Source organism: Staurois parvus, unplaced genomic scaffold, assembly GCF_062004578.1.
Source record: "Staurois parvus isolate SC_StPar_1 unplaced genomic scaffold, SC_StPar_1.0 ptg000162l, whole genome shotgun sequence".
Taxonomy (NCBI): domain Eukaryota; kingdom Metazoa; phylum Chordata; class Amphibia; order Anura; family Ranidae; genus Staurois; species Staurois parvus.
Genome location: NW_028317958.1, coordinates 6,163,288 through 6,190,735, shown reverse-complemented (window position 1 = coordinate 6,190,735; position 27,448 = coordinate 6,163,288). Strand labels below are relative to the sequence as shown.

Here is a 27,448-nt window from a genome sequence, read left to right as displayed (position 1 = left end):
CTGCCTGGAAACTGAGAAAAGTCCATGGCGTCCAAAAAGCGTCCCTTTAGGTCAAAAGCAGTTTTAGACCAGCTAGAGAACAGCGATAGTAAATTAGAACCACTTGCAGAATTGAGTGATAATGATTCGTGGGGGAAATTCGTCATCAGACACTGAAAACGATTTTGCGACTTTGTTCAGTGATGTGCAAACTTGGAGCTATATTTCAAATTTCAGTGTTTTTTGGTTTGATTATATTATTGAATTAAATTTAATATTATTATTGTTTTTTATGATTATTTATTATATTATAATTTATGATTTTGTGTTTCAAATTTTATCATACCCGGGATGTTTACTAGACTCTTGGTCGGACAGATTTAAGTGAGTTATTCCTAAGAATTACAGGCCTACAATAAAAACAACATATTTCCATTGAAAACAATGTACCGCTTTGAGCACAGAAATACTGACATAATCATACCGCTGGGGAGTTTAACTGCTGATTGATGGGCTTAACCTGTGAACATTTGAAATGAATTAGTCAACAGTGTTTGTAGCTACTAAGGTCATTTGTTGTAAAACTCAGTTACTGCTTAATAACATATAAGCCTGACCACTTTACTTTAATGACCAGCCTGACTTTCTACAGGAGGTGCTACATTTCAGTATTTATTTATTTCAAGTACTTATATAGCGCCGTCAATTTACGCAGCGCTTTACATATATATTGTACATTCACATCAGTCCCTAACCCTCAAGGGGTGTACAATCTAAGGTCCCTATCTCACATTCATACATACACATACTAGGATCAATTTAGACAGGATTTATTTAAGCTACCCTCATGTCTTTGGAGTGTGGGAGGAAACCCACGCAGGCACAGGGAAAACATGCAAACTCCAGGCAGGAGGTGCCGTGGCTGGGATTCGGACCAACGACCCTAGTACTTGAATCATAGATCTAGGTTAAATTGTGCAGCTTAGTGAGCATCTAAAATAAGCGAGTTCATTCCTGTTTCTTCTTTCTCTTCCTATGTGATTCCAGATGTCTCCGATTGTTGACTCTCTTTTCTCTTATTGAGCTATTATAAGAAAGGCAAGGGAACAGGATAAACAAGAGCCTTGCAAGTGTCATTGATAAACTGTGAAAGCAGTGGGAAACTAACACTCTTCAACCAGTAGATGATTATTCGGCCAAAAAAATAAAACATTAACAAGGCAAAATGAATTATTAAGGGTCAAGACAACCAAAGTGACATTGTTTAGCATTTTATTGTTGTTTACAGAGAAACCTGAGAATCGTGATTTCAAGTGACGTGACACTATGTTCGCACTTCACTTTCCTTAGCTCAGAAACGATTTACGCATTTACGTTGTTTACTTTCTATAAAAGGAATAGCCGCTTATGAAGATCGAGAGGTTATCCTTCTCTCAGCTGCGTGCAAGAAATTGTTCAATCTATGGCCACTAAAGTCTACACTTTTTAGATAAAGTTGTAAATAAAACACAATTGTATTTGAATGGTTGTTTAACACCAATTTGACCAGTAGGCTAGATTATACCTATAGTTGCTACAGCGTCCTTTTATAAAACCCTTAGATCTTTGCTGAGGCATGCTAGTCTTATTACTGCATGGTGGGGACACAAGCAGACAGGAGGTGCCATTTAAATGGTACTTCTAATTAATACCATGTTGACTTTAAACAATGCAAACAAAGCAAAAACAACAATTCTATAATAAATTTTATTAAAGTGTTACTAAACCCACAACAGTAAACTCTGTAGATGCAATGAAGCATGTTTGTTATACTCACTGTGGACCTAAGGGGTTAATCCTCTGCATTGTGCAAAAAGGCTGTTTGATCCTGACTTCTCTGATCCTCCTCTTGTGCGAATGGCCACGTCTTATCTTCTGATAAGGCAGATTAAACGGTAGCCATTCTGCACATGTTCAGTTTAGTGTGTATTGCTAGAGGTTTTTGTTTTTTACTTGGGAGAGTGCATGTGATCAGCACAGGGGCAATCAGCACTCTCCAGAGAGAGGGTCAGGGGTCCTTCATCCTCCTAGAGCAGAAAGAAAACTCCTCCTACAAGCTTTAACTAGTGCTCTGCTGAACACTGATAGAAGTCACAAGACTGCTCTAACTGCTGATGAGAAAAGGTATTTAGCAGTTTATATTTACTAAAATAATTGCATTTCCATGTTCTGTGCACTGTGGGAGACCAAATATAATGAATGTTGGGTCTTGGGTTTAGTAACACTTTAGGCACTTAAAGCAGAGCTGCACCCAAAAAGGGAAGTTCCACTTTAAGCCATTGTCCCCTGCTCCTCATTAAGGATAGACAAATTTGGGGAGCGGGTACCTGAATTTGACAGGTACCCCCTTCCACTTCCGCTGCGTTCACCTAGGCGATCGGAAGCAGAAGTTGTCCTCCCCCCTCCCTCCCCATAGTCTTCTGAGACACAAGACAGGTTCCAGAAGACTACGGGGCCATTCATAGAGCGCAGCGCTTCTTGTGCATGTGCAGTGGACACTCAAGCCGCAAGCTGTCACAGCCGGGTGCCCACACTGACAATGCCGGCACAGCGGTGGTGAGGACACCGCGGGACCGAGGGAAAGGTAAGTGTCTGTATTTTAAAAGTCAGGAGCTACAGTATTTGTAGCTGTTGACTTTTATTTTTTTTTTCAGGTGGAACTCCGCTTTAAGGGAATGATGGAATCTGCCCATCACACTGTGAGCATGCATACCTCCCAACTCTTTGAGATGGGAAGTAGGGACACCTATTAGCAAAAGTATGTAGGCATAGGCCACACCCCCTGCCACCCCCCAAACAAGATTTATACGAAAAAAGTTTAGTTAAACCCACAAATGCTTTTTTTTTTTACCTCTGCTGTTCCTTTATCCTGGCTTTTAAAATATACAAATGCAGCAATTTAGAAATTGGATGAAAGGTAAATGGTAACCAGTCCATTTTATATACAACTATATAGATCAGACCAAAATGAGGGACAGATGAGGAAAAGAGAGGGACAGAGGGACTTTGTTCCAAATCAGGGACAGTCCCTAGAAAGCAGGGACAGTTGGGAGCTATGTGCAAGTATGTTGTATGCAGGGGCGAACTGACAACTCATGGGGCCCCCGGGCAATAGGGGATCATGGGGCCCCTGTGTCCTTGCCCAAACTCAAAAAAGCCTATGAAAAGGTACCAGGGGCATCTCATGGGGCTCCCTACTGACCCCGGGCCCTACAGTCTCAGAAGAGAGGCAGAGGAATAGAAAGTGTTTTTGTGTATGTTTTTCGTTATTATGCTAAAAAACAAACAATAAATAAAAAAAAAAAAATATATATATATATATATATATATATGCCCTGATTAGTCATAACTGATAACTTTATGATTACTCACCCAATATTAAATGCAATATTGAGTAGTTCCCCCTCTTGCCCAAAAACAGCCCTGATCCATCGAGGCATGGACTCCACTAGACCTCTGAAGGTATGCAGATGTATGGGGCACCAAGCCGTCAGGAGCAGATCCCTTAAGTCCTGTAAGTTGCGAGGTGGGTCCTCCATGGATAGGACTTCTCTTTCCAGCACATTCCACAGATGCTTGATTGAAATCTGGAGAATTTTGAGGCCAAATCAACACCTCAAACTCGTTGTTTTCCTCAAGCCATTCTTGAACTCTTTTTGCAGTGTGGCAGGGTGCATTATCCTGCTGAAAGAGGCCACTGATATCAGGGAATACCATTTCCATGAAGGGGTGTACTTGGTCAGCAAAAATGTTTAGGTAGGTGGTACGTGTCAAATAACATCACATGAATGGTGGGATCCAAGGTTTCCCAGCAGAACATTGCCCAAAGCATCACACTGTCTCCACCGGCTTACCTTCTTCTCATACGGCATCCTGGTGCCACTTCTTCCCCACACTCACATGGCCATCCACATGATGTAAAGAAAAACATGATTCATCAGACCAGTCCACCTTCTTCCATTGCTCCGTAGTCCAGGTCTGATGCTCATGTGCCCATTGTAGGTACTTTTGGCTGTGGACACGAGTCAGTATGGGCACCCTGAGAGATCTGCGGCTACACAGCCCCATACACAAAACTGTGACGCCCTTTTTTCTGCTTTCAACACATAAACTTCAGGGACAACATGCTTACTTGCTTCCTAATATATCCCACCGACTTTCAGATGCCATTGTAATGAGATTTGTTATGCTATTCACGTAACATGTCAGTGGTTCTAAAGTTCTGGCTCATTGGTGTATATATTATAAATACCATTGTTTGATGTAATATTTGACATTTCATAGAGGTCTTGATTATGTACTAACATAAACCCTGCATTGCCTATCACAGTAAAGACACTTCTGTTGACTCCTCTTGTTTTAGGTCATCATCAGGTCAAGCAAGGCACATGTGAGGTGGTCGCAGTTCACCGATGCTGCAATAAAAATCGTATTGAGGAGAGATCACAAACTGTGAAATGCTCATGTTTTCCTGGACAAGTAGCTGGCACTACAAGAGCGCAGCCATCTTGTGTAGAAGGTAAGTCATGTATAGTGTGGGGTAAAGTGTTGTAAACCTCTGAAATGAAAATGAACAGAGTGTATCCTTCATATAGTATAAGGTATATTTGCCTCAATTTAGAACACGTAGTGAGAGTTTTGTCTATTTTGACAGGTTATGACAACACCACAGAATCCAGGTAGGTGGCGCTGCCCCCCTCCAGAACACAACAGGTGATTGGCAGCTTCAGCTGTGCATGTTTCCCTATGAAGCTGTGCAGAGGGGGTGTGTCTTTCCCTTCACTCAGGTCTCATATTACACTCAGCTCCCTGATCTATGCTATGCAGTGTGTAATGTTAGATCCCCACATTTTGCCTGCTGAAGCTGACAAATGTGTGTTTTAAAATCCAATGGAGGAGAGAGGGCTGCTGTTAAATAGGTACAACTATTGGAGAATTTGTTTTATTTCTGTGTATCACCTGAGGCCAGTCACTTCACTGCGCATACGTACAGTGCCTTGAAAAAGTATTCACACCCCTTTAAATTTTCCACTTTTTGTCATGTAACAACCAAAAAAATTTATTTTATTGGGATTTTATGTGATAGACCAACACAAAGTGGCACATAATTATGAAGTGGAAGGAAAATGATAAATGGTTTTCCAAATTTTTGGGGATGTCTCTACCAGATTTGCAAATCTAGAGAGTAAAATGTTTGCCTATCCAAAATAGCTCAAGCTCTGTCAGATTGGATGGAGAGCGTCTGTGAACAGCAATTTTCAAGTCTTGCCACAGATTCTCAATTGGATTTAGGTCTGGACTGTGACTGGGCCATTCTAACATATCAAACCATCTAATCTAATCTTGATCTAAACCATTCCATTGTAGCTCTGGCTGTATGTTTCGGGTTGTTGTCCTACTGGAAGGTGAACCTCCGCCCCAGTCTAAAGTCTTTTGCAAACTCTAACAGGCTTTCTTCTACGATTGCCCTGTATTTGGCTCCATCCATCTTCCCATCTACTCTGACCAGCTTCCCTGTCCCTGCTGAAGAAAAGCATCCCCACAACATGATGCTGCCACCACCATGTTTCACGGTGGGGATGGTGTGTTCTGGGTGATGTGCAGTGTTAGTTTTCTGCCACACATAGACTTTTACTTGTAGGCCAAAAAGTAAAATTTTTGTCTCATTTGACCAGAGCACCTTCTTCCACATGTTTGTGTCCCCCACATGGCTTCTCGCAAACTGCAAACAGGATGTTTTATGGCTTTCTTTCAACAATGGCTTTCTTCTTGCCACTCTTCCATAAAGGCAAGATTTGTGGAGTGCACGACTAATAGTTGCCCTGTGGAGAGATTCTCCCACCTGAGGTGTGGATTTCTGCAGATCCTCCAGAGTTACCATGGGCCTCTTGGCTGCTTCTCTGATTAATGCTCTCCTTGCCAGGCCTGTCAGTTTAGGTGGACGGCTATGTCTTGGTAAGTTTGCAGTTGTGCCATACTCTTTCCATTTTCCGATGATGGATTGAACAGTGAAATGTTCAAAGCTTTGGATATTTTTTTATAACCTAACCCTGCTTTAAACTTCTACACAACTTTATCCCTGACCTGTCTGGTGTGTTCCTTGGCCTTCATGATGCTGTTTGTTCACAAACGTTCTCTAACAAATCTCTGAGGGCTTCATGGAACAGCTGTATTTATACTGAGATTAAATTACACACAGGTGGACTCTATTTACTAATAAGTTGACTTCTGAAAGCAATTGGTTCCACTAGATTTTAGCTAGGGGTATCAGAATAAAGGGGGCTGCGCCGTAAACAGTGACTCCTGTGTGCATGCGGGGGAGTGACGTTATTGCGGCTCAGCCATTCATACCGCCAAAGCCTACGAACCCAGATGGAGGACTGGGTGAAGATAGAAGCGCCTACAGCGGTGACAGCGCACCGCTGGAGGGCTGTGCTTTCAGGTAAGTCTGTCATAATGTGCTAGTTTGCACCAGGGAAGTGAACCAGCCTTTTCTTACAACAGATCCTCCAGACTCTACGACCAAGGTTAAGGGCACAGGCACATGCACCCTCTCACTCCCCCCCCCCGACCATCCGACCAACCAACCTCTGGACTTGGTCCTCTGATCCCTTTTATATCATAGGTGCAGTGGGTTGGGCCCAAAGATCCCCCCAAAAGCTAAAGAACCAGAAAAAGCATTAACCCCTACCCTCCCGCCTGAGAAAGCACCTACCTAACTAATTACAACCTGCCCACAGGTTGATTGAGTTCTTTTCCTGATATATATCTTGGATCTATCTTGGTTCTCCCTGTCCTAATTCATAAAGCTTGCCATAGAAGAGTAGAATTTCGTTCAAAAGGAAATTCAGGGAAATTTTTTGTAGGAGCATTTGATCTTACCAATAGGGGCTCCACAAATTTCATATGAAGTTTTGTTCAGTTGCCATGCCAATGTTTTAATTTCTACATTAGATTTTGGGATATACAGTTGCAAGAAAAAGTATGTGAACCCCTTGGGATTACGTGGAGTTTTGCATGAATTGGGCATAAAATGTGCTCTGAACGTCATCTAAGTCACAACAATAGAAGAACACAGTCTGCTGAACATAATACTACACAAACATTAGATGTTGCCATGGTTTAATTGCACATAACATGTAAACATTCACAGTGCAGGGAGGAAAAAGTATGTGAACCTTTGGACTTAATAACTGGTTGACCCTCCTTTGGCAGCAATAACCTCAACCAAACATTTCCTGTAGTTGCAGATCAGACCTGCACAATGATCTGGAGTCATTTTGGACCACTCCTCTTCACAAAACTGTTTGTGTAGCAATATTCTTGGGATGTCTGGTGTGAATCGCTCTCTTAAGGTCATGCCACAGCATTTCAATCGGGTTGAGGTCAGGACTCTGACTGGGCCACTCCAGAAGGCGTATTCTGTGCTGTTGCAGCCATTGTTTTGTTAAATTACTTGTATGCTTTGGGTCATTGTCCTGTTGCATCACCCATCCTCTGCGGAGCTTCAGTTGGCGGACAGATGGTCGTACGTTTTCCTGCAAAATGTCTTGATAAACTCTGGAATTCATTTTCCCATCAATGACAACAATCCGTCCAGGCATTGAGGCAGCAAAGCAGCCCCAAACCATGATGCTCCCTCCGCCATGTTTCACAGTGGGGATGAGGTTTTGATGTTGGTGTGCTGGGCCTTTTTTTCTCCACACATAGTGTTGTGTGTTCTTCCCAAACAACTCAATCTTGGTTTCATCTGTCCACAGTATATTTTGCCAGTAGTGCTGTGGAACATCCAGGTGCTCTTTTGCAAACTTCAAACGTGCTGCAATGTTCTTTTTGGACAGCAATGGCTTCCTCTGTGGTGTCCTCCCATGTACTCCATTCTTGTTTAATGTTTTCCTTATTGTAGATGTGTCAACAAAAATGTTAGCATGTGCCAGAGATTTCTGTAGGTCTTTAGCTGACACTCTGGGATTCTTCTTTACCTCATGCAGCATTCTGCGCTGTGCTCTTGCAGTCATTTTTACAGGACGACCACGCCTAGGGAGAGTAGCAACAGTGCTAAACTTTCTCCATTTGTAGACAGTCTGTCTTACCGTGGACACATGAACATCAAAGCTTTTGGAGATACTTTTGTAACCCTTTCCAGCTTCATGCAAGTCAACAATTCTTGATCGTAGGTCTTCTGAGAGCTCTTTTCTGCGAGGCATGGTTCACATCAGACAGTTCTTCTTGAAACCAGTAAACCCAAAACAGGTGTGTGTTTTTTAAGGGCAGGACAGCTGTCAGCAACACATCCAATATCATCACACTGATTGGAGTCAAGGTTGGCTCACTCCTGGCTCCAATTAGCTCTGGGAGAAGTCATTAAGCTAGGGCCTCACATACTTTTTCCTCCCTGCACTGTGAATGTTTACATGTTATGTGCAATGAAACCATGGCAACATCTAATGTTTGTGTAGTATTATGTTCAGCAGACTGTGTTCTTCTATTGTTGTGACTTAGATGACGTTCAGAGCACATTTTATGCACAATTCATGCAAAACTCCACGTAATCCCAAGGGGTTCACATACTTTTTCTTGCAACTGTACATGTTCAGTATAATAAGTATGAATTTTCTTGACCGAAAACCACATTTACAATTCAAATTTTGGTTGCTCAAGAAAAATTTTCCATTCTTTTTCTTCGATTCCTTTGTCACTACGGTCAAAGATGTTTGTCAATTTGACTCCACTTACTATTAGAAAATCGAGCCAACGTTCTGAAAATGAATTTTTTTTCGAACAAAATTCTTCTGGTATTTGGCCAGTTTAATTGTTTGTCCACCTGGGAGTTTAGGGTATCCTATCCCATCTTTGTGTGCTCCATCACCTCGTGGTTCTCCAGAATGTAAAATAAATAACCTCAGAGGGAAAATGTGAAACCCCTACAGTAGATGTGCACACCAAGAAAAGCAAATTCTGGTTTACCTCTCTGGCATCTGCCGGGTGGACTGATGTTTTTTTTTTCTTAATAGTCATTCCAACACTAAGACCCAAGTAATTCCAAAACAATAGCTATCACTGTAGCAGTATCTTTACATTCATTGTTTCACCAATAGTTAGTTACCGAATGCTTTTTCTGTCTGGATAAGTTATTAGGTAGCCAGACATTGTTGGGCTTCTGTTCCGCCGGGGTGCTTAGCAGTTGCATAGACTATTATGGTTATAATTATGCCCTCAGTATCCAGATCACAAGTCTCACTCTTTTGCCAGCTGGGAACTCCTGTTCACATCTCTGACACCCAGCCAGACATGAATTCCAGGGAGGAGATCCTGCTGCCAGATAGAGTAGCCAGCTGTCCAAAAATTCCCACAATCCATAAAAAATAGAGGCTAATTAAGATTTCCTTTAAGTCTGTAAAAAAAGAAATATATATTAACAAGTGTGGTGATTTGTTTTAACTGCAGTTGAGCGTCTGCCAGTGTCTGTACTCCTATGTGATACAGATTTTAATATTTATTTGGTGGAAAAAAACTGAACTGTAGGCAGATATAGAAGGCACAAATTAATTTAGCCTTTATTTCATTAATATGCTTTACATGTAAATTTTTTAAATACAAATTCTGGCCCCTTACAGTAACTGTACAACAGAGCTCAGACCGAAAGAGGGAGAAGCAGTATAAGGAGTTGTGTTGCAGTCAGCAGTGCTCATGTACTAGCAAGGTGATTGCTTATAGGAGGAGAGAAGAATGACCGAGAGAGAGGAACGCATCAGTCTGGTGATTTTCCTTACACTGTTCAGTCACAGGCTGGTGAAGGTACTGTACTTGTAACTTTTGCTTTAACCACCAGGCCTATTCTGACACTTCTCTTCTATTATATGTAAAAATCAGATTTTTTTATAGAAAACTACTTAGAATAGAATAGCCTTCCTCAAACTGAACCTTTCAAAAACCGAGCTCCTAATTTTCCCCCCTGCCCGCACCCCCCCCACCCTCTCCATCACGACCAACAACGCTACCATCAGTCCCACCATGCAAGCCAAGGTCCTAGGTGTCATCCTAGACTCTAACCTGTCCTTCTAACCCCATGCCCACTCGCTGACAACTGCATGCAGGTTCCACCTCCGCAACATCTCCAAAATACGCTCGTTCCTAACCCCAGACACTACTAAACAACTCGTTCACTCCCTTATTATCTCACGCCTGGACTACTGCAACTCCCTCCTCAGCGGCCTACCCCAAAACAAGCTATCCCCGCTCCAGTCTATCCTGAACTCAGCTGCCAGACTCATCCACCTTACCAACCGCTCCGCTTCTGCCACCCCCCTCTGTCATTCCCTCCACTGGCTCCCGATTGCCCAACACATCAAATTCAAACTACTAACACAGACATACAAAGCCATTCATAACGCTGCCCCAAACTACCTTACCGACCTGATACCCAAATACTACCCTACCCGTAATCTACGCTCCTTGAAAGACCTCCTACTCTCTAGCTCCCTGGTCTCCACCTCCCACGCCCGGCTGCAGGACTTCTCCAGAACTTCCCCCATGCTCTGGAACTCACTTCCCCAATCCATCAGATTGTCCCCTACCCTCCTCACCTTTAGGCGCATCCTGAAAACCCATCTCTTCAGGGAAGCCTACCCCACCCTCACCTAACAGCCGATCCCCTCCACTCCTCACTCCATTCCATCCCCCACAGCCATCTCCTCCTGTATCACCATCCCCTCCCTCCTAGACTGTAAGCTCGAAAGGGCAGGGCCCTCTAACCCTCGTGTATCGTGTATTGTTTTGTTACTGTATTGTCTCATGTCTTGTCCCCCATTCTAATGTACAGCACTGAGCAAACCCTTTGGCGCTATATAAGTACTCTATAATAATAAAATAGTGGGTGTTGCAATTGTCACACTTTATTTTTTTTCAAATAATTTTTTTGCAAAAAATACCCTTTGATTAATTTTAATATACAAAAATACAATATAATATCTAATTGTTTGGTAAAATATAAAAGATGATATTACAGAGAGTAAATAGATACCTAACATGTCATGCGTTAAAATGCGTCACTTGTAAAAGCAATCCAGCTGCTAGTATAGCCACTTCAACAACACAATGTACTGGTACGTCGCTGGGGCTGAAGTGGTTAAAGGAGAAGTACTGGCTTTTAAAAAAGGAAACATACATACTCACCTCCATGCTGCAGCATCTGGGCAATGCTGCAGCTTTCCCATGCTGACTCTAAGACTGAGAACTGAGCAATCATATGACCGCTGATCACTCAGTTCCTGGTCTGCTCAGAGCTGTCAGTCACCTTTCTGTGCTCTCCGCTGCCAACCCTGCTACACGGAGAGATGTGACGTCACCGGAGGAACACAGAGCAGTAATCACAAGCTACGCACTCTGAGACTCTAGCTCCTTCTACAGACATGTAGAAGGAGCAAGAGGCTCTGAGCGTGTAGCCTGTGATTTCTGCTATCCCCTTCCGGTCCTGTGTTCCTCCGGTGACGTCACATTCGCCCGTGTGTTCCACGCTGGTCAGCAGGGTGGCTTCCTGCTCCACTTCAGATTGCCTTCCTGACTTCACTTCAAGCACTATTATTGGACTTTTTCCACTGGCGGTTCCCTACGGGATGACCCCCCTTCCGGAGATGCAGATATGCTTTACCTTTATTTACATCTGTGAGTGCATTTCTACTCTTTGTCATTAAAGTTTTTTATCATACTGCAATTAGTGGCGCCTCCTTCTCTCTCTCCCTTGTCTCCATTGTACAGAGCTGGATCACTCTGCAGGATGGCAGCCACTGTTTAATCCCCAAGTATATTAAGGACTCAATATCTACATATACAGTTGTGTGCAAAATAATAGCAGTCAGACATCACTAACCTGATCAATCACTGTTTTTGGTAGAAATGATATTTCTACATGGCAAATAATTTACTAGCAGGTGTAGTAAAGTACCGGTAATAGAAATCCAACAGACCCAACAGTCATGACATGCATGCTGCTGACTCTGTGTCATTGAATCACTAATTGAAAGGGGCATGTTCAAAATAATAGCAGTGTGGAGTTCTATTAGTGAGGTCATTCATTCTTTGAAAAACAGGTGGCAATTATTGCCCTTATTTAAGGAAGGAAGGCAGCAAATGTTGTACATGCTGGTTACAGTGCATTTCTCTCTGAAATTCTGAGGAAAATGGGTCGTTCCAGACATTGTTCAGAAGAACAGCGTACCTTGATTAAAACATTGATTGGAGAGGGGCAAACATATAAAGAAGTGCAGAAAATGATAGGCTGCTCAGCTAAAATGATCGCAAATGCTTTAAAATGGCAACCAAAACCTGAAAGACGTGGAAGAAAGCAAAAAAACTACCATTCGAATGGATAGAAGAATAGCCAAAATGGCAAGGAGTCAGCCAACAATCAGCTCCAGGAAGGTCAAAGAAGGTGTAAAGTTCCCTGTGAGTACTGTTACAATTAGAAGATGCCTATGTGAAGCCAAGCTATCTGCAAGAAGTCCCCGCAAAGTCCCACTGTTGAAAAAAAGACATGTGCTGAAGAGGTTACAATTTGCCAAAGAGCACATTGACTGGCTTAAAGAGAAATGGCGCAACATTTTGTGGACTGATGAAAGTAAGATTGTTCTTTTTGGGTCTAGTGGCTGGAGACAGTTTGTCAGACGACCCCCAAACACTGAATTCAAGCCACAGTACACTGTGAAGACAGTGAAGCATGGTGGTGCAAGCATCATGATATGGGGATGTTTCTCATACTACGGTGTTGGGCCTATTTATTGCATACCAGGGATCATGGATCAGTTTGAATACATCAGAATACTTGAAGAGGTCATGCTGCCTTATGCTGAAGATGAAATGCCCTTGAAATGGGTGTTCCAACAAGACAACGACCCCAAACACACCAGTAAACGTGCAACATCTTGGTTCCAGACCAACAAGATGGACGTTATGGAGTGGCCAGCCCAATCCCCGGATCTTAATCCAATAGAAAACTTGTGGGGTGACATCAAAAATGCAGTTTTTGAGGCAAAACCAAGAAATAGAGAAGAACTGTGGAATGTAGTCCAATCATCCTGGGCTGGAATACCTGGTCACAGGTGCCAGAAGTTGGGTGACTCCATGCAACACAGATGTACAGCAGTTCTCAGAAACAGTGCTTATACAATGAAATATTCATTAAGTGATTCAAAGGAAAGCAAAATCTTCAAACATTTTTCAGTTTATATAGTGAATGTTTGAGTTTGTAAAGAAGAATACAAACACTGCTATTTTTTGAACAGTCTAATATTCACTTTTCTTCAATTTATTTAGAGGAACAACACAAATTTGATCTATTTTTCTTCATGTTTTGATTTGGAATAGAATGTGTAGTGTTCCCAATACATTTGTGTGTATGGAAATAAAAGCTATTAGAAGGATTTTGAGCTTTATTCACTTTTTTCAACACACTGTTATTATTTTGAACACAACTGTATACATTTGGACTCCATTGGCATTGTTTTTAATCTCATTTAATGTATATCATTGTTTGTGTACACCTTTTTTTGCGCCAGAATTTTATCTTATTATTAGGAAGAGTAAATAGAGTTCTATTCTGCCCCAATATAGTATGGATGGTGTGACCTGTACATCTGTAAAAACATGAAGCTTGTCTGTACATCTTTTGAGTAATTGTCCATAAAATAAATAAAAGTTTTGTGTTGGCAGACCTACATTCTCCCACCCCTCCTTTCTAGCAAGTGAAGTGACAGGCATGCATCCAAAACACACAAAAAAGGTTACATACAGTAGCTGCAACATATACACCACCAGTATATACAGTATATAAAGATTCAGTCTTTTTAGGTGAATTATAGAAATCAGTTCAGTGATAGGAGTGAATAGGTATTAAAAAAAAGATGAAAAACAGCTAGTGCATCCAAAACACAAATGCTTTTCATGTATAGTACAGCTTTGCCCACCTTTACAAAAATGCATTTTCTCTACCATGAGATTAAGACATTAGCCAGTAGAGGGAGCTTTGCCTTCATAAAAATTAAACCACACTTCAATATGAAGCTGTTTTTAATGTTATTGCTACATTAAGGGTCCACTTACATCTTTGTATTGAGTTTAATGCACACGCATACATTATGTCATGTGCTAACGTGCGTTAAGGCAGCAAATGGGCTGTCTAAAGCACCAAAGAAGACCCAGAAAAGTGTATTTAGCATTTTTGGCAGCACCCTGCTATGCATGTTAGTGAGTTGCCTTGTGCTGCACCGCATCACATATTCATCAGCAAGATGTGTTGGGGTGCCATTAATGCAGCATTAAACCCAAAACCAATAATGTATTATTTTACAGTTTACTAAACCTTATATATGGTGGCTGCATTCATTCTATTTTTTAGGAGTTTTTTTTCCCCCTTTTTTTTTTGCATTGTGATCCAGCCAGTAAGTCTGTTATTTTTTAGCTTCCTTTTACAGACCAAGATCTCCTGCAGATGTAGCAGTTAGAGGGATGAGACAACCCTTTTACCACTGACAGGGGTGCTTACAATTGTCATCTTATGTAAACCATTATCCCAACCAAGCTTGTAATTCCTTCTTCCCGATTCGCAACATTTCCAAAATCCGCCCCTTTTTGACCAATGACAACACAAAACAACTTATCCACGCCTTGGTTATATCCCGCCTTGATTACTGCAACTCCCTCCTCACTGGTCTACCGTTACACCGGTTATCCCCCATTCAGTCTATTATGAATGCTGCTGCTAGACTCATACACCTTACCAACCGATCAGCAACTGCTGCTAGACTCATACACCTTACCAACCGATCAGCGACTGCTGCTAGACTCATACACCTTACCAACTGATCAGCAACTGCTGCAAGACTCATACACCTTACCAACCGATCAGCTACTGCTGCTAGACTCATACACCTTACCAACTGATCAGCGACTGCTGCAAGACTCTTACACCTTACCAACCGATCAGCGACTGCTGCTAGACTCATACACCTTACCAACCGATCAGCGACTGCTGCTAGACTCATACACCTTACCAACTGATCAGCGACTGCTGCTAGACTCATACACCTTACCAACAGATCAGCGACTGCTGCTAGACTCATACACCTTACCAACCGATCAGCGACTGCTGCTAGACTCATACACCTTACCAACCAATCAGCGACTGTTGCTAGACTCATACACCTTACCAACCGATCAGCGACTGCTGCTAGACTCATACACCTTACCAACCGATCAGCGACTGCTGCTAGACTCATACACCTTACCAACCGATCAGCGACTGCTGCTAGACTCATACACCTTACCAACCGATCAGCAACTGCTGCTAGACTCATACACCTTACCAACCGATCAGCAACTGCTGCTAGACTCATACACCTTACCAACCGATCAGCAACTGCTGCTAGACTCATACACCTTACCAACCGATCAGCAACTGCTGCTAGACTCATACACCTTACCAACCGATCAGCAACTGCTGCTAGACTCATACACCTTACCAACCGATCAGCAACTGCTGCTAGACTCATACACCTTACCAACCGATCAGCGACTGCTGCCCCTCTCTGCTAATCCCTTCATTGGCTTCCACTAATCCAACGTATAAAAATCAAAGTACTAGCCACAACATACAAAGCCATCCGCAACACTGCCCCTAGCTACATCACCAACCTCATCCGCAGATATCGTCCAAATCGCTTGCTCAACTCTTCCCAAGACATCTCGCTGTCTAGCTCCCTCGTTACCTCCTCCCACGCTCGCCTCCAGGACTTCTCCAGAGCCTCTCCCATCCTTCTAGAACTCCTTACCGCAGTATGTCAGGTCAGCCCCCACCCTGTCTGCCTTCAGGCAATCTTTGAAAACGCACTTCTTCAGAGAAGCCTACCTCATCTCCACCTAAGAACTGTACTTGAGCCACCTCCATCAGATCATCCACCGCAGCTATCACCTTTTGTACCACTTCCTCCTTCCTTTAGATTGTAAGCTCTACAAGCTCATATTTCTTCTGTACTGAAATGTATTGTAATTGTACTGTCTCCCTTTATATTGTAAAGACATGTGCAAACTGTTGGCACTATATAAATCCTGTATAATAATAATAATCCCAAAAGGAAAAATAAAAAGTATTAACTGGAGTTCATCTTTAATTTGCTAGTTAAATCCATCTAAATCTGCTAGTGCAGGGGTCTCCAAACGTTATAAGCGAAGGGCCAGTTTACTGTCACGTCAGACTTTAGGGGGGCCGGACTTTGGCCAGTGGGAGAAGAAAATGTCCTGGCATCAGTGGGAGTAAACAATGCCTCATCATTAGAATTAACAGGAGATATAGTGCCCCATCACTGGTACCAATGGGAGGAATAGTTTCCCATTGTTGGTGTCAGTGGGAGGAATAGTGTCCCATTGTTGGCACCAGTGGGAGAAATAGTGCCCCATCACTGGTGTCAGTGGGAAGAATAGTGCCCCATCATTGGTATCAATGGAAGGAATAGTGCCTCGTCATTGATATCATTAGGAGGAATAGTGCTCTATCATTGGTTTCAGTGGGAGGAATTTTGCCCCATTATTGGTGTCAGTGGAAAGAATAGCACCCCATCATTGGTGTCAGTGGGAGGAATAGTTTCCCATCATCAGTGTCAGCGGATGGAATAGTTCCCCATTATTGGTGTCAGTGGGAGGAATAGTTCACTATCATTGGTGTCAGTGGGAGGAATAGTGCCCTATCATTAGTGTCAATAGGAGGAATAGTGCCCTATCATTGGTGTCAGTGGGAGGAATAATGCCCCATTATTGTTGTCAGTGGAAGGAATGGTGCCCCATCATTGGTGTCAGAGGGAGGAATAATGCCCCATTATTGGTGTTAGTGGAAGGAATAGTGCCCCATTGTTGGTGTCAGTGGTGGGAACTATGCCACACTGTTGCTAATGGTGGGGGGAATAATGCCCCAAGGGCCTGATAAAAGCAAGCAAAGGGCCTCAGTATGGAGACCACTGTGCTAGTGCATCTAACTCTACCCTCTCCACACATGGACAATGCTGCTGTCCAGGGGCGGACTGACAACTCATGGGGCCCCCAGGCAGTAGGAGATCATGGGGCCCTTGTGTGCTCGCCCACACTCAAACCACACCCAAAAAAGCCTATGAAAGCTACCAGGGGCATCTCATGGGGCCCCTTACTGACCCTGGGCCCTCGGACAGTGTCCGACTTTCCGAATGGTCAGTCCACCCCTGCTGCTGTCCAAAGGTGTCCCTGTTACTCCTCCATCCACTATGGAGACAAGAGGTTTCTTACTGGCTAGATCACCAGGTGAAAATAAATGAAAAAAAGAAAGATAATGCAGTCATCTAAGAATTGATATTCTGCAAATAATACATTTTTGTTTTTGGGTTTAGATACGATTGTGTGCAACAAAGTGAATCTGGCCTAAAGGCAGTTTCAGTATGGTGCACAGTCAATGAAGAAATAAAATCTGGCATGTTCTCTCAATTGACAGTGAAGCCGGATTCATACTTCCATGTTGTGAAAACACATGCTTTACCACGCTTGATACCACAACACATGGTTGAAGTATCATTCATTCTGAATGGCACCTGAGCACCTGAAGGCATCGCAGCTGTGTTGTAGTGTGTGGCAGTTTTATGGCACATTACTGTGTGTTGGCAGTTTATTCGTTTTGAATGGGCTACCTTAATGCAACTCACATAAACCGAGTTACTGGAACTCAATGGAACTAATAGGAACTGAAGAAAGCATCTTAGTTTATAGAAAACACACTTGACCTCCTGTACCTTCATGCTGCAACAAACCGTGCCCTACAGAACCCATATTGCAAATATCTGCCATTGCTTGGTGGCCATCAAAAGCTGGTGACGTGCAGCTCACATTGCATTGTATGAATAATAAGTCACTCTACGGAAAGTAATCAACTGCATACCTTCCAACGTTCAGAAATGGGAGAGAGGGACACACTTACTTACATTTTAAAGTACATCTGTCATGAAAGAAATATGGAAACTGCCATCGCTGGTTGCTTTCTGAAATTACTAGTTGTCTAGGTGTCTACCTTCAGTATGTTATGTTACTGACCCGGAACAAGAATGCGGCAAGTGAAAGACTAGAGAAAATATTAAAAATCATTAGCACTACAATTATTGTGGTCATTGACTTAGAAAGTAGGGAATCCAGTGCCAATGATTATTATTATTTTATTATTATACAGTATTTATAAAGCGCCAATAGTTCGCTCAGCGCTGTACATTACAAAGGGGGACAGAACATGTGACAGAACAATAACAATACAATGCAAAACATGAGGGGATCGAGGGCCCTGCTCTTTCGAGCTTACAATCTAGGAGGGAGGGGATGGTGGTACAGGAGGAGATAGCTGTGGGGGATGGAGTGGTAGGAAGAGTGGAGGAGGTCGGCAGGTTAGCAGGGGGTGGGTAGGCTTCCCCGAAGAGATGGGTTTTCAGGGTGCGCCTAAAGGAGAGGAGAGTAGGTGATAATCTGATGGGTTGGGGCAGGGAGTTCCAGAGGATGGGTGACACCCTGGAGAAGTCCTGGAGGCGGGCATGGGAGGAGACCAGGGAACTAGAGAGAAGGAGGTCTTGTGAGGAGCGGAGTGTGCGTGCTGGGTGGATGGATTAAGGCAGAATGCATCCCCTTATGCAATGTTGCAGCTTTGGTGCTGCCGTCCCATTGAGTGACATGGATGACTGCACTAGGCACATTGGGGTTGATCTACTAAGGCTACGTTCACACTAGCTTTGTCAGCAGGCGTTTGAGAAGCATTTTTAATGCTTCTCAAACGCCTCTGAAAATTCTGCACATGGCAGCACACAGTGCTGTTCACACGAAAGCGTAAGTGTCGCGTCGCGGAAAAACTGACGTCTCTGGTTGAGTCAGGAGGAGTTGAAGCCTCCCATTCAAGTCTATGGTGCCGCTCCGCAAACGCCTGGCTGGCGTTTGCGGTGTGGTTGCGAGGCGTTTGCAGAGCTTTAATACCATTTAAACTTCATTATAGGAGTTTATGGTGTGGTTTAAACGCTTGGCAAATGCCTATCAACTGCCTCAAAACCATGCATGGGATGTTTTGGGAGCGTGTCTAACGCTTGTCAAATGCTATAGGGGCGTTTGGCAAGAGTTAGAAATAAAGTCAAGTGTGAACGAGCCCTAACACTAGACAGTGCAAACTCTGGTGCAGCTGTGCATGGTAGCCAATCAGCTTTTAACCTCAGCTTGTTCATTTAACCACTTGCCCTCCTGAGGATTAAGACTGGCCATACATTATACAATTTTCTTTAGAAAATTGTTTTAGATTTACCAAAAACCATATAACATGAGGTCAAACCTAAACAACATTTTCAATTGTATCCAATTAGGCAGGCCCTTGCAGTCCATAGTTGAAGATAAAGCTAAAGGAAATCGGGCAGAAATTGAACAGAAAATTGTACAGTGTATAGCTAGCCTTACTCCCCTTCCTGACCAGGCCATTTTCCATGATACGGCGCTGTGTTACTTTAACTGACAATTGCACGGTCATGCAACGCTGCACCCAAATGAAATTTACATCCCTTTTTCCCACAAATAGAGCTTTATATCTGTGGTATTTGATCACCTGTGCAGTTTTTATTTTTTGCGCTATAAAAAAACAAAAAACCGATAACTAAAAATCCCCAATATTTTTGACTTTTTTCTATAAAACATCCAGTAAAAAAATTGTAAAAATCTAGTTTTGTCATAAATTTAGGCCAAAACGTATTCTGCTACGTCTTTGCTAGAAAAAATCAAAATACATGTAAATTAATTGGTTTACATGAAAGTTATAGCATTTACAAATGGCGGTATATATACTGGAATTTTTTTTTTGTATACTAGTAATGGCGGCGATCAGTGACTTACTGTATAGATGGACTGCAGGACTGCGGCGGGCATTATGACACGGGGGGGGGGGACTGACTAACTGCCACTGACATCCCAATGACACTAATGCAGTGATCAGTGCTAATAAAAAGCACTGACACTGTACTGATGACACTGGGCAGGAAGAGGTTAACATTTGGGGCGATCAAAGGGTTAACTGTGTGCTGGTTTACTGTGTGTGCTGGTGTGTTTTACTAGGGAAACATACTGCTGTGTAGTTATCTGTTGTGCAGAGAAATACACAGCAGCATGTTATTGCTGGCAGGAGAGAGTCCTGTGTTTTTTACACACAGGTCTCTCCCCTGTCAGTGATACTCAGCGATCACTGGGTGCCAATCCGGTGGGGAATCTCTGTCCAGGACCCGGTGATTGACATCTGTAGCTGCATGCCCCCTACCTGGAAATGCAAAATCATGTGTATATATACAGTCAGGTCCATAAATATTGGGACATCGACACAATTCTAACATTTATGGCTCCATACACCACCACAATGGATTTGAAATCAAACAAACAAGATGTGCTTTAACTGCAGACTGTCAGCTTTAATTTGAGGGTATTTACATCCAAATCAGATGAACGGTGTAGGAATTACAACAGTTTGCATATGTGCCTCCCACTTGTTAAGGGACCAAAAGTAATGGGACAGAATATTAATCATAAATCAAACTTTCACTTTTTAATACTTGGTTGCAAATCCTTTGCAGTCAATTACAGCCTGAAGTCTGGAATGCATAGACATTACCAGACGCTGGGTTTCATCCCTGGTGATGCTCTGCCAGGCCGCTACTGCAACTGTCTTCAGTTCCTGCTTGTTCTTGGGGCATTTTCCCTTCAGTTTTGTCTTCAGCAAGTGAAATGCATGCTCAATCGGATTCAGGCCAGGTGATTGACTTGGCCATTGCATAACATTCCACTTCTTTCCCTTAAAAAACTCTTTGGTTGCTTTTGCAGTATGCTTTGGGTCATTGTCCATCTGCTCTGTGAAGCGGCGTCCAATGAGTTCTGAAGCATTTGGCTGAATATGAGCAGATAAATTTGCCCGAAACCCTTCAGAATTCATCCTGCTGCTTTTGTCAGCAGTCACATCATCAATAAATACAAGAGAACCAGTTCCATTGGCAGCCATACATGCCCACGCCATGACACTACCACCACCATGCTTCACTGATGAGGTGGTATGCTTAGGATCATGAGCAGTTCCTTTCCTTCTCCATACTCTTCTCTTCCCATCACTCTGGTACAAGTTGATCTTGGTCTCATCTGTCCATAGGATGTTGTTCCAGAACTGTGAAGGCTTTTTTAGATGTTGTTTGGCAAACTCTAATCTGGCCTTCCTGTTTTTGAGGCTCACCAATGGCTTACATCTTGTGGTGAACCCTCTGTATTCACTCTGGTGAAGTCTTCTCTTGATTGTTGACTTTGACACACATACACCTACCTCCTGGAGAGTGTTCTTGATCTGGCCAACTGTTGTGAAGGGTGTTTTCTTCACCAGGGAAAGAATTCTTTGGTCATCCACCACAGTTGTTTTTCATGGTCTTCGGGGTCTTTTGGTGTTGCTGAGCTCATTGGTGCGTTCCTTCTTTTTAAGAATGTTCCAAACAGTTGTTTTGGCCATGCCTCATGTTTTTGCTATCTCTCTGATGGGTTTGTTTTGTTTTTTCAGCCTAATGATGGCTTGCTTCACTGATAGTGACAGCTCTTTGGATCTCATCTTGAGAGTTGACAGCAACAGATTCCAAATGCAAATAGCACACTTGAAATGAACTCTGGACCTTTTATCTGCTCATTGTAATTGGGATAATGAGGGAAAAACACACACCTGGCCATGGAACAGCTGAGAAGCCAATTGTCCCATTACTTTTGGTCTCTTAACAAGTGGGAGGCACATATGCAAACTGTTGTAATTCCTACACCGTGCACCTGATTTGGATGTAAATACCCTCAAATTAAAGCTGACAGTCTGCAGTTAACGCACATCCTGTTCGTTTCATTTCAAATCCATTGTGGTGGTGTATAGAGCCACAAATGTTAGAATTGTGTCGATGTCCCAATATTTATGGACCTGACTGTATATATGTGATTTTGCGCAGCCCTGCCGCCCTGTAGCAGTAGTTCTGCTATAGGGTGGTCAGGAAGCGGTTAACCTTTGACAATAAAAAAATGGGAAGCTGATTGGTTTCTTTGCAGAGCTGCACCAGATTTTGCACTCTCCAGTTTTAGTAAATCAACCCTATTGGCTGTACTGCATGCCCTCCCCCCTCCTTCCCCCATCACGCACCAACTGCCAACAAGTACTGTAGATCCTCCCTTGTGGAGTGACAGTTGCACAGCTTTGACCAATTGTGGTATATCCCCGGTTCACTGCAGGCTAATTGGACTGTAACTGGACATTCCCGGGACACTAGCGCCCTGCTTAGGTTACCTTGTGAATGATTTGGCTTTAGCTAAAGCAGCAGCATGACAGCCAGGCATCTATCTTTTTTAAGGGTTCAATAGTCTTTAAATGACTACTGAGAGTTATGGAAGATCCATTTTTCTTGTTGTTAATAAATACCCACCAGGGGCGGACTGGCCATTTGGAAACTCAGGGACTGCCCGAGGGCCCGGGGTCAGTAGGGGGCCCCATGAGATGCCCCTGGTACCTTTTTCATAGGCCTTTTTGAGTTTGGGCAAGGACACGGGGCCCCATGATCTCCTTTTGCCCGGGGACCCCATGAGTTGTCAGTCCGCCCCTGATACCCACTAGTAACCTTAATATGTTTTTCTAGATATTTATATAGCACCAAAAAGTTAATTCAATTTATGACAATTTACATACTGTCCATTCATACCAGGCCCTTCCCCCAAGGAGCTTACAATGTAAGATCCCTATCACACATGCATACATACATATATTGGAGTCACTGTAGACAGGAGCCGTTTACCCATACCAGCATGTCTTTAGGTGTGGGAAAACATGGAGTACTCAGAAGAGACCCATGTAATTACAGGCAGGACATGCAAACTCTGTGCATATAATATCCTGACTAGGATTCAGACATTTTTAGGGGGATTATAGATTCTGATAAGCCCCCACCCACAGACCCCCACAACCTACAAGGCAGACCTGCGTGGGGAAGAGGCCCTTGTACAGAACTTTGAGACAGAACTTTGAAACAGAGGTCAGAGGTGAATAGACAGACTGGTTGCAATGGCATTCAGATGGTAGGGTCAGAGTTTGGTATAAACAACATGAAGGCATGGATCCATCCTGCCTTGTATCAATGGTTCAAGCTGCTGGTGGTGGTGGTGTAATGGTCTGGGGGATATTTTCTTGGCACTAGCAAGGTGTACCCAATAAAGTGGCCGATCTTTGCATTTACATCATTGCCTACATAATATTCCCTATCCCTGACATGAGTCTCTAACACAGTCTGCCCCAGCAAATAGGATATTTAGAGTGTGCTTCACTGCTCTCTATGTTATGTTTGTATTAATGATGTTTCCTGTTGCTCCTCAATCTGTTCCATTATAAAACAAGGCAATTTATCTTTTTTTTCTTTACTGTTCTTTTTGTTAACGGTGTTTGAAACCATCTCAATCAGATTCTCGTGAACAGGTGTCCTTCTGAGCGAATTATCCGTTTCGACGGGTGTTTTGCTTTATCGTGAGACTCTAACTGAAGCAACGTTGGGGGTTTAACTCCTTGATGACTAAGATGACTTAAAATTGCTAATTATTTGCCTAAATTACTGAAAATTACAACCCCCGCTATCATTAAAGCTCAATTTCGGACACAATAAAAAAAAATACCCCCACACTGCCAGAATTAAATGCTCATTATGTCAAGGGGTGCCAAAATAAAGAGAAATACTTACCTTATTCTATGCTCCAGCAAGGTCCCCCCAGCAGTGAGAGACATGCAAAGTAGTTTATTTAATTTGGTGTATTTTTGTTTCATTTTTGTTATTTGTTTACCTGTCACTTTTAATTTTTATTTTTTTATTTTACTTTTTTTCAGTTTTTATTTCTGTGAAAAAAAAGTAAAATAATTGGGCTATTTAGGGTCTTCTTTTTGACACAAAGAAAAGAGCTTATCTAACCATTAAAAACCATTAAAAATCGACTGCACCCTTAAAACTCACCCAAAGTAAAATAATTGGGCTAATTAGGGTCTTCTTTTTGACACAAAGAAAAGAGCTTATCTAACCATTAAAAATCGAGTGCACCCTTAAAACTCACCCAAAGTGTTTGTATATTTAAAACTTGTTCTGGATACTTTAGGGGAGAATTAGAACCCTTTTCTTGTTTTCATTGCCTTCTTTATCTAGGCTAGGGAGATTCATCATCTTTATTTGTCCTAATAGACACAGGGACTGAAAGTGAGATACAATGCATTTTGAAAAAAAAAATAAAATCGTGGAATTTCAACAAAATATCCCAATTTCTGGTAAAATTTAGTGGAAATGAAAACTCAGTTTTTCTCATTTTACCGTAATAGTTAGTAGGTCAGTGAGCAGCTTGTACAGCCACTATGGTCTGACATTTTAATGTGCTGTCTTCACAGATGTAATATACAGGAAGTAATATAGAGATTTTATAGGGGAATGGGTTATTTATAACTAAAATATATTTTGAATATCATGTCCTTCTAAAGGTCTCCTTGAACAATGCACATCACCAAAATCTTTTCAAAAAGAATGTCCATTATGTTCTTTTGTAGAAAACACTAGATTTTCTCCTAAATATATTAAATATATGTCCTTTTTTTCTGTGGAGGATACATTAGGCCAAGGTTCTCTGTTGTGATAAGGTAATTTATCATCCTCTTGTTCTTCGGCACAGCATCTACTCAGACATGCTCTTTCACACTACTGTCCTCTTTCATCTAGCTCTTCTTTCATACTTTAGTAATTCTCCTGGATCTTTCCTGACTTCCTTGCTCCAGGATTTCTTTTCAGTAGATGAAAAGATCTGTCTTTAAGTGGAACAACAATGATCTTTTTAACTTATTAAGGTTTTTCTGAAGCTGGTTTATTGGTTGTTTAGTATAAAGAGTTGGGCACCTACCGGCAGGAACATAAGGTTAATGTTTGATGGGAGCTTTCAATGTCAGGTTTGGCAATTAAAAAAAAAACATGGTTCAAAGATTTCAAGAGCATGTGACAAGCATGGGTTCGATGGGCTGCACCAAAATCTATGGGCTAAAGTGTGTGATAATGTTCTGGACTAATTCTTCTTTCATATATCAGACCTACTTTAGAAGAACAGCATAAACCTGGAGATTAAGATTTTGGTCAAGGCCTGATAAGAATTGCACAGAGCAGTTTGTGTCTTCCATCTCATTCTATGCAGTGTCAGACTACTCAAGATTCATTGGGGAGTGCCTAACCACTGGGGAAGAATCTCTTGTCCCTTAGTCAACCTATTTGACGTGGACTTATGATTCAAGGTCCATCACATGAGTACTCAACCTTTTTACGATGACAGTTCCTTCAACAGACTATTAAAATAATCAACATCAACAGTTGGGTATCAGTGTTACTTCAAAAGATTTCAGTAGCTTAGTTTTATTTTTACATATGGATGGCTGGGAAAGAAAATCATAAGGATTTTGTCATATTTATTTATATTAGAAATGCAGAGGCTAACTACAGCTAGAATTTGTTTCTGCTGTTTATGTGCAGCCAAAACATGGAATCAATGTAAAGTTACTGAAAGTTTTATTTGCATGTTATCCAACACATTGGGATCGATTTACTAAAACTGAAGAGTGCAAAATCTTGTGCAGCTCTGCATAGAAACTAATCAGCTTCCAGGTTTTATTGTCAAAGCTTATTTGAACAAGTTGAAGTTAGAAGCTGATTGATTACCATGCACAGCTGCACCGGATTCTGAATGCACCAGTATTAGTATATCAACCCCACTGACTCCTTTTATCCACTTTGCTTCCACTCACTAGCAACAAAATGAAAAGTGTCTGGACGAAGGGAGCAATCAATCCCCAACCATGCCAACATATCAACTAGTAATGCTGAGAAATGGAGAAACATCTATGCTGAGTGATCTGATCAGTGGTTGATTAGTGGTCTAACCTCCACAATCCATATAAAGCCCCATACCACCTTTTAACTGGTTCACAAATCTTCCAGAAGTATGGATATTACCAGTTAAGAACCCATGGTCTATTACATATATCTTTGCGGGTATGGACTGTATGCTAAGTGGCCCAACTGCTTGAAGGAACCTATAGTATCTATTTGTAGGCATCCCTGGCCACTGTCTGATGATGGTCACTATACACTCCCAGAACAGATGATGATGATGATTGGGTTCTTCCTCACCAGCCAGCACACACAGAGCTCAGTCCAGACACAGGAGTCTAGAGGATGTCTTTTTTTGTGGTTAGTTTTAGGTAACTTGGATGGGGTGTATGGGATACTCCTAAAATGCTAAAGGTACAGGAGAACACACTTCTCTATGTTACAAACTTCAGAAATAGATCTTCTGCTCATCTTAGAGTACGATCTCCCCATGAGAGACTAATAGAAGCCGGGAGGGGAACTACTTTTCCCAAGTCTAGAGGACAGTTATCCCATGGGGAAACTTGAAGAAACTGCTGCAATCTCAATAGTACACTATTACCAGGATCTTGCAGTAAAGCAGTACTCACGAGGCCAGGGTAGCATCTGTATCCATTCAGCTCCCTCCAGGTGCCTTCCAGTGAGGCTGGACGGACAGGATCTTCTGGTGAAATCTTGGGGTGTAAGAGATAATTTCTGATGTAGGTCCCCTGGCTTTGCCCTGCTGAGACTTCAATTGACAGTAAGTTGAAACAGCAAAAGGGCTGGAGTCAGGGGATAGCCACCCCCACCTAAACAAGTGGAATCCCTTCAACAGGAGACCCTGCTGTTCTAAAGCTCAAACTATTTATGTGCTCTTCAGGATACACCTCCCCAGGGAACAGCTACAGCACAATAAATATTCATGTTGTCCTTTTGCCTAGTTCCATTCCTATGTTCCAGAACTTTCTAGAAGACAGGGAAGAGCATTCAAACCTGCACCCTGTGAAATCCGGAGCAGTCAAAAGAAATCAACAACTGCCCAAATGATTACAGAGGAGCTAAAAAGAACTAGATTTACCCAACATCCTATCAATCTAACTAGGAGGGTTCTACATAGTAAATCACTATGAGAGCTCTGCCTGTATAAACTGCTGTGATACAAATCAATTACAACATTTGCATTTCACGTACAACGCATTACAATTAACTATATAGCCTACATTTCTGCATAGCACACAACCCCTCTTCCCCCACCACACACAGTTTTCTGATCTGTCAAAGACCCAAAGTTGGGGTATGATTCCCCCGTATTAAAGAATCATGCAATTTACCAGGTGCAATTTTCGTTTGTAGGTGTTCTCTGCTTATGTACAAAAAAAATATTTTTCTTTATTTGTAAGATTATTACAATGATAGTATGCTGGCCAATGTTGATGGCAGGCCAT

At 42.3% G+C, this 27,448-nt stretch overlaps 1 protein-coding gene across 1 annotated transcript in view; it reads left to right on the top strand.

The window, feature by feature from the left end:
* Nucleotides 1–27,448, top strand: part of TAFA4 (TAFA chemokine like family member 4) — a 349,783-nt gene that overhangs the window by 302,036 nt on the left and 20,299 nt on the right. Inside the window, exon 4 of the mRNA XM_089676019.1 lies at nt 4,382–4,537. Within this exon, the coding sequence (XP_089532145.1) occupies nt 4,382–4,537 (156 nt within the window). The remainder of the gene's footprint in view (nt 1–4,381; nt 4,538–27,448) is intronic.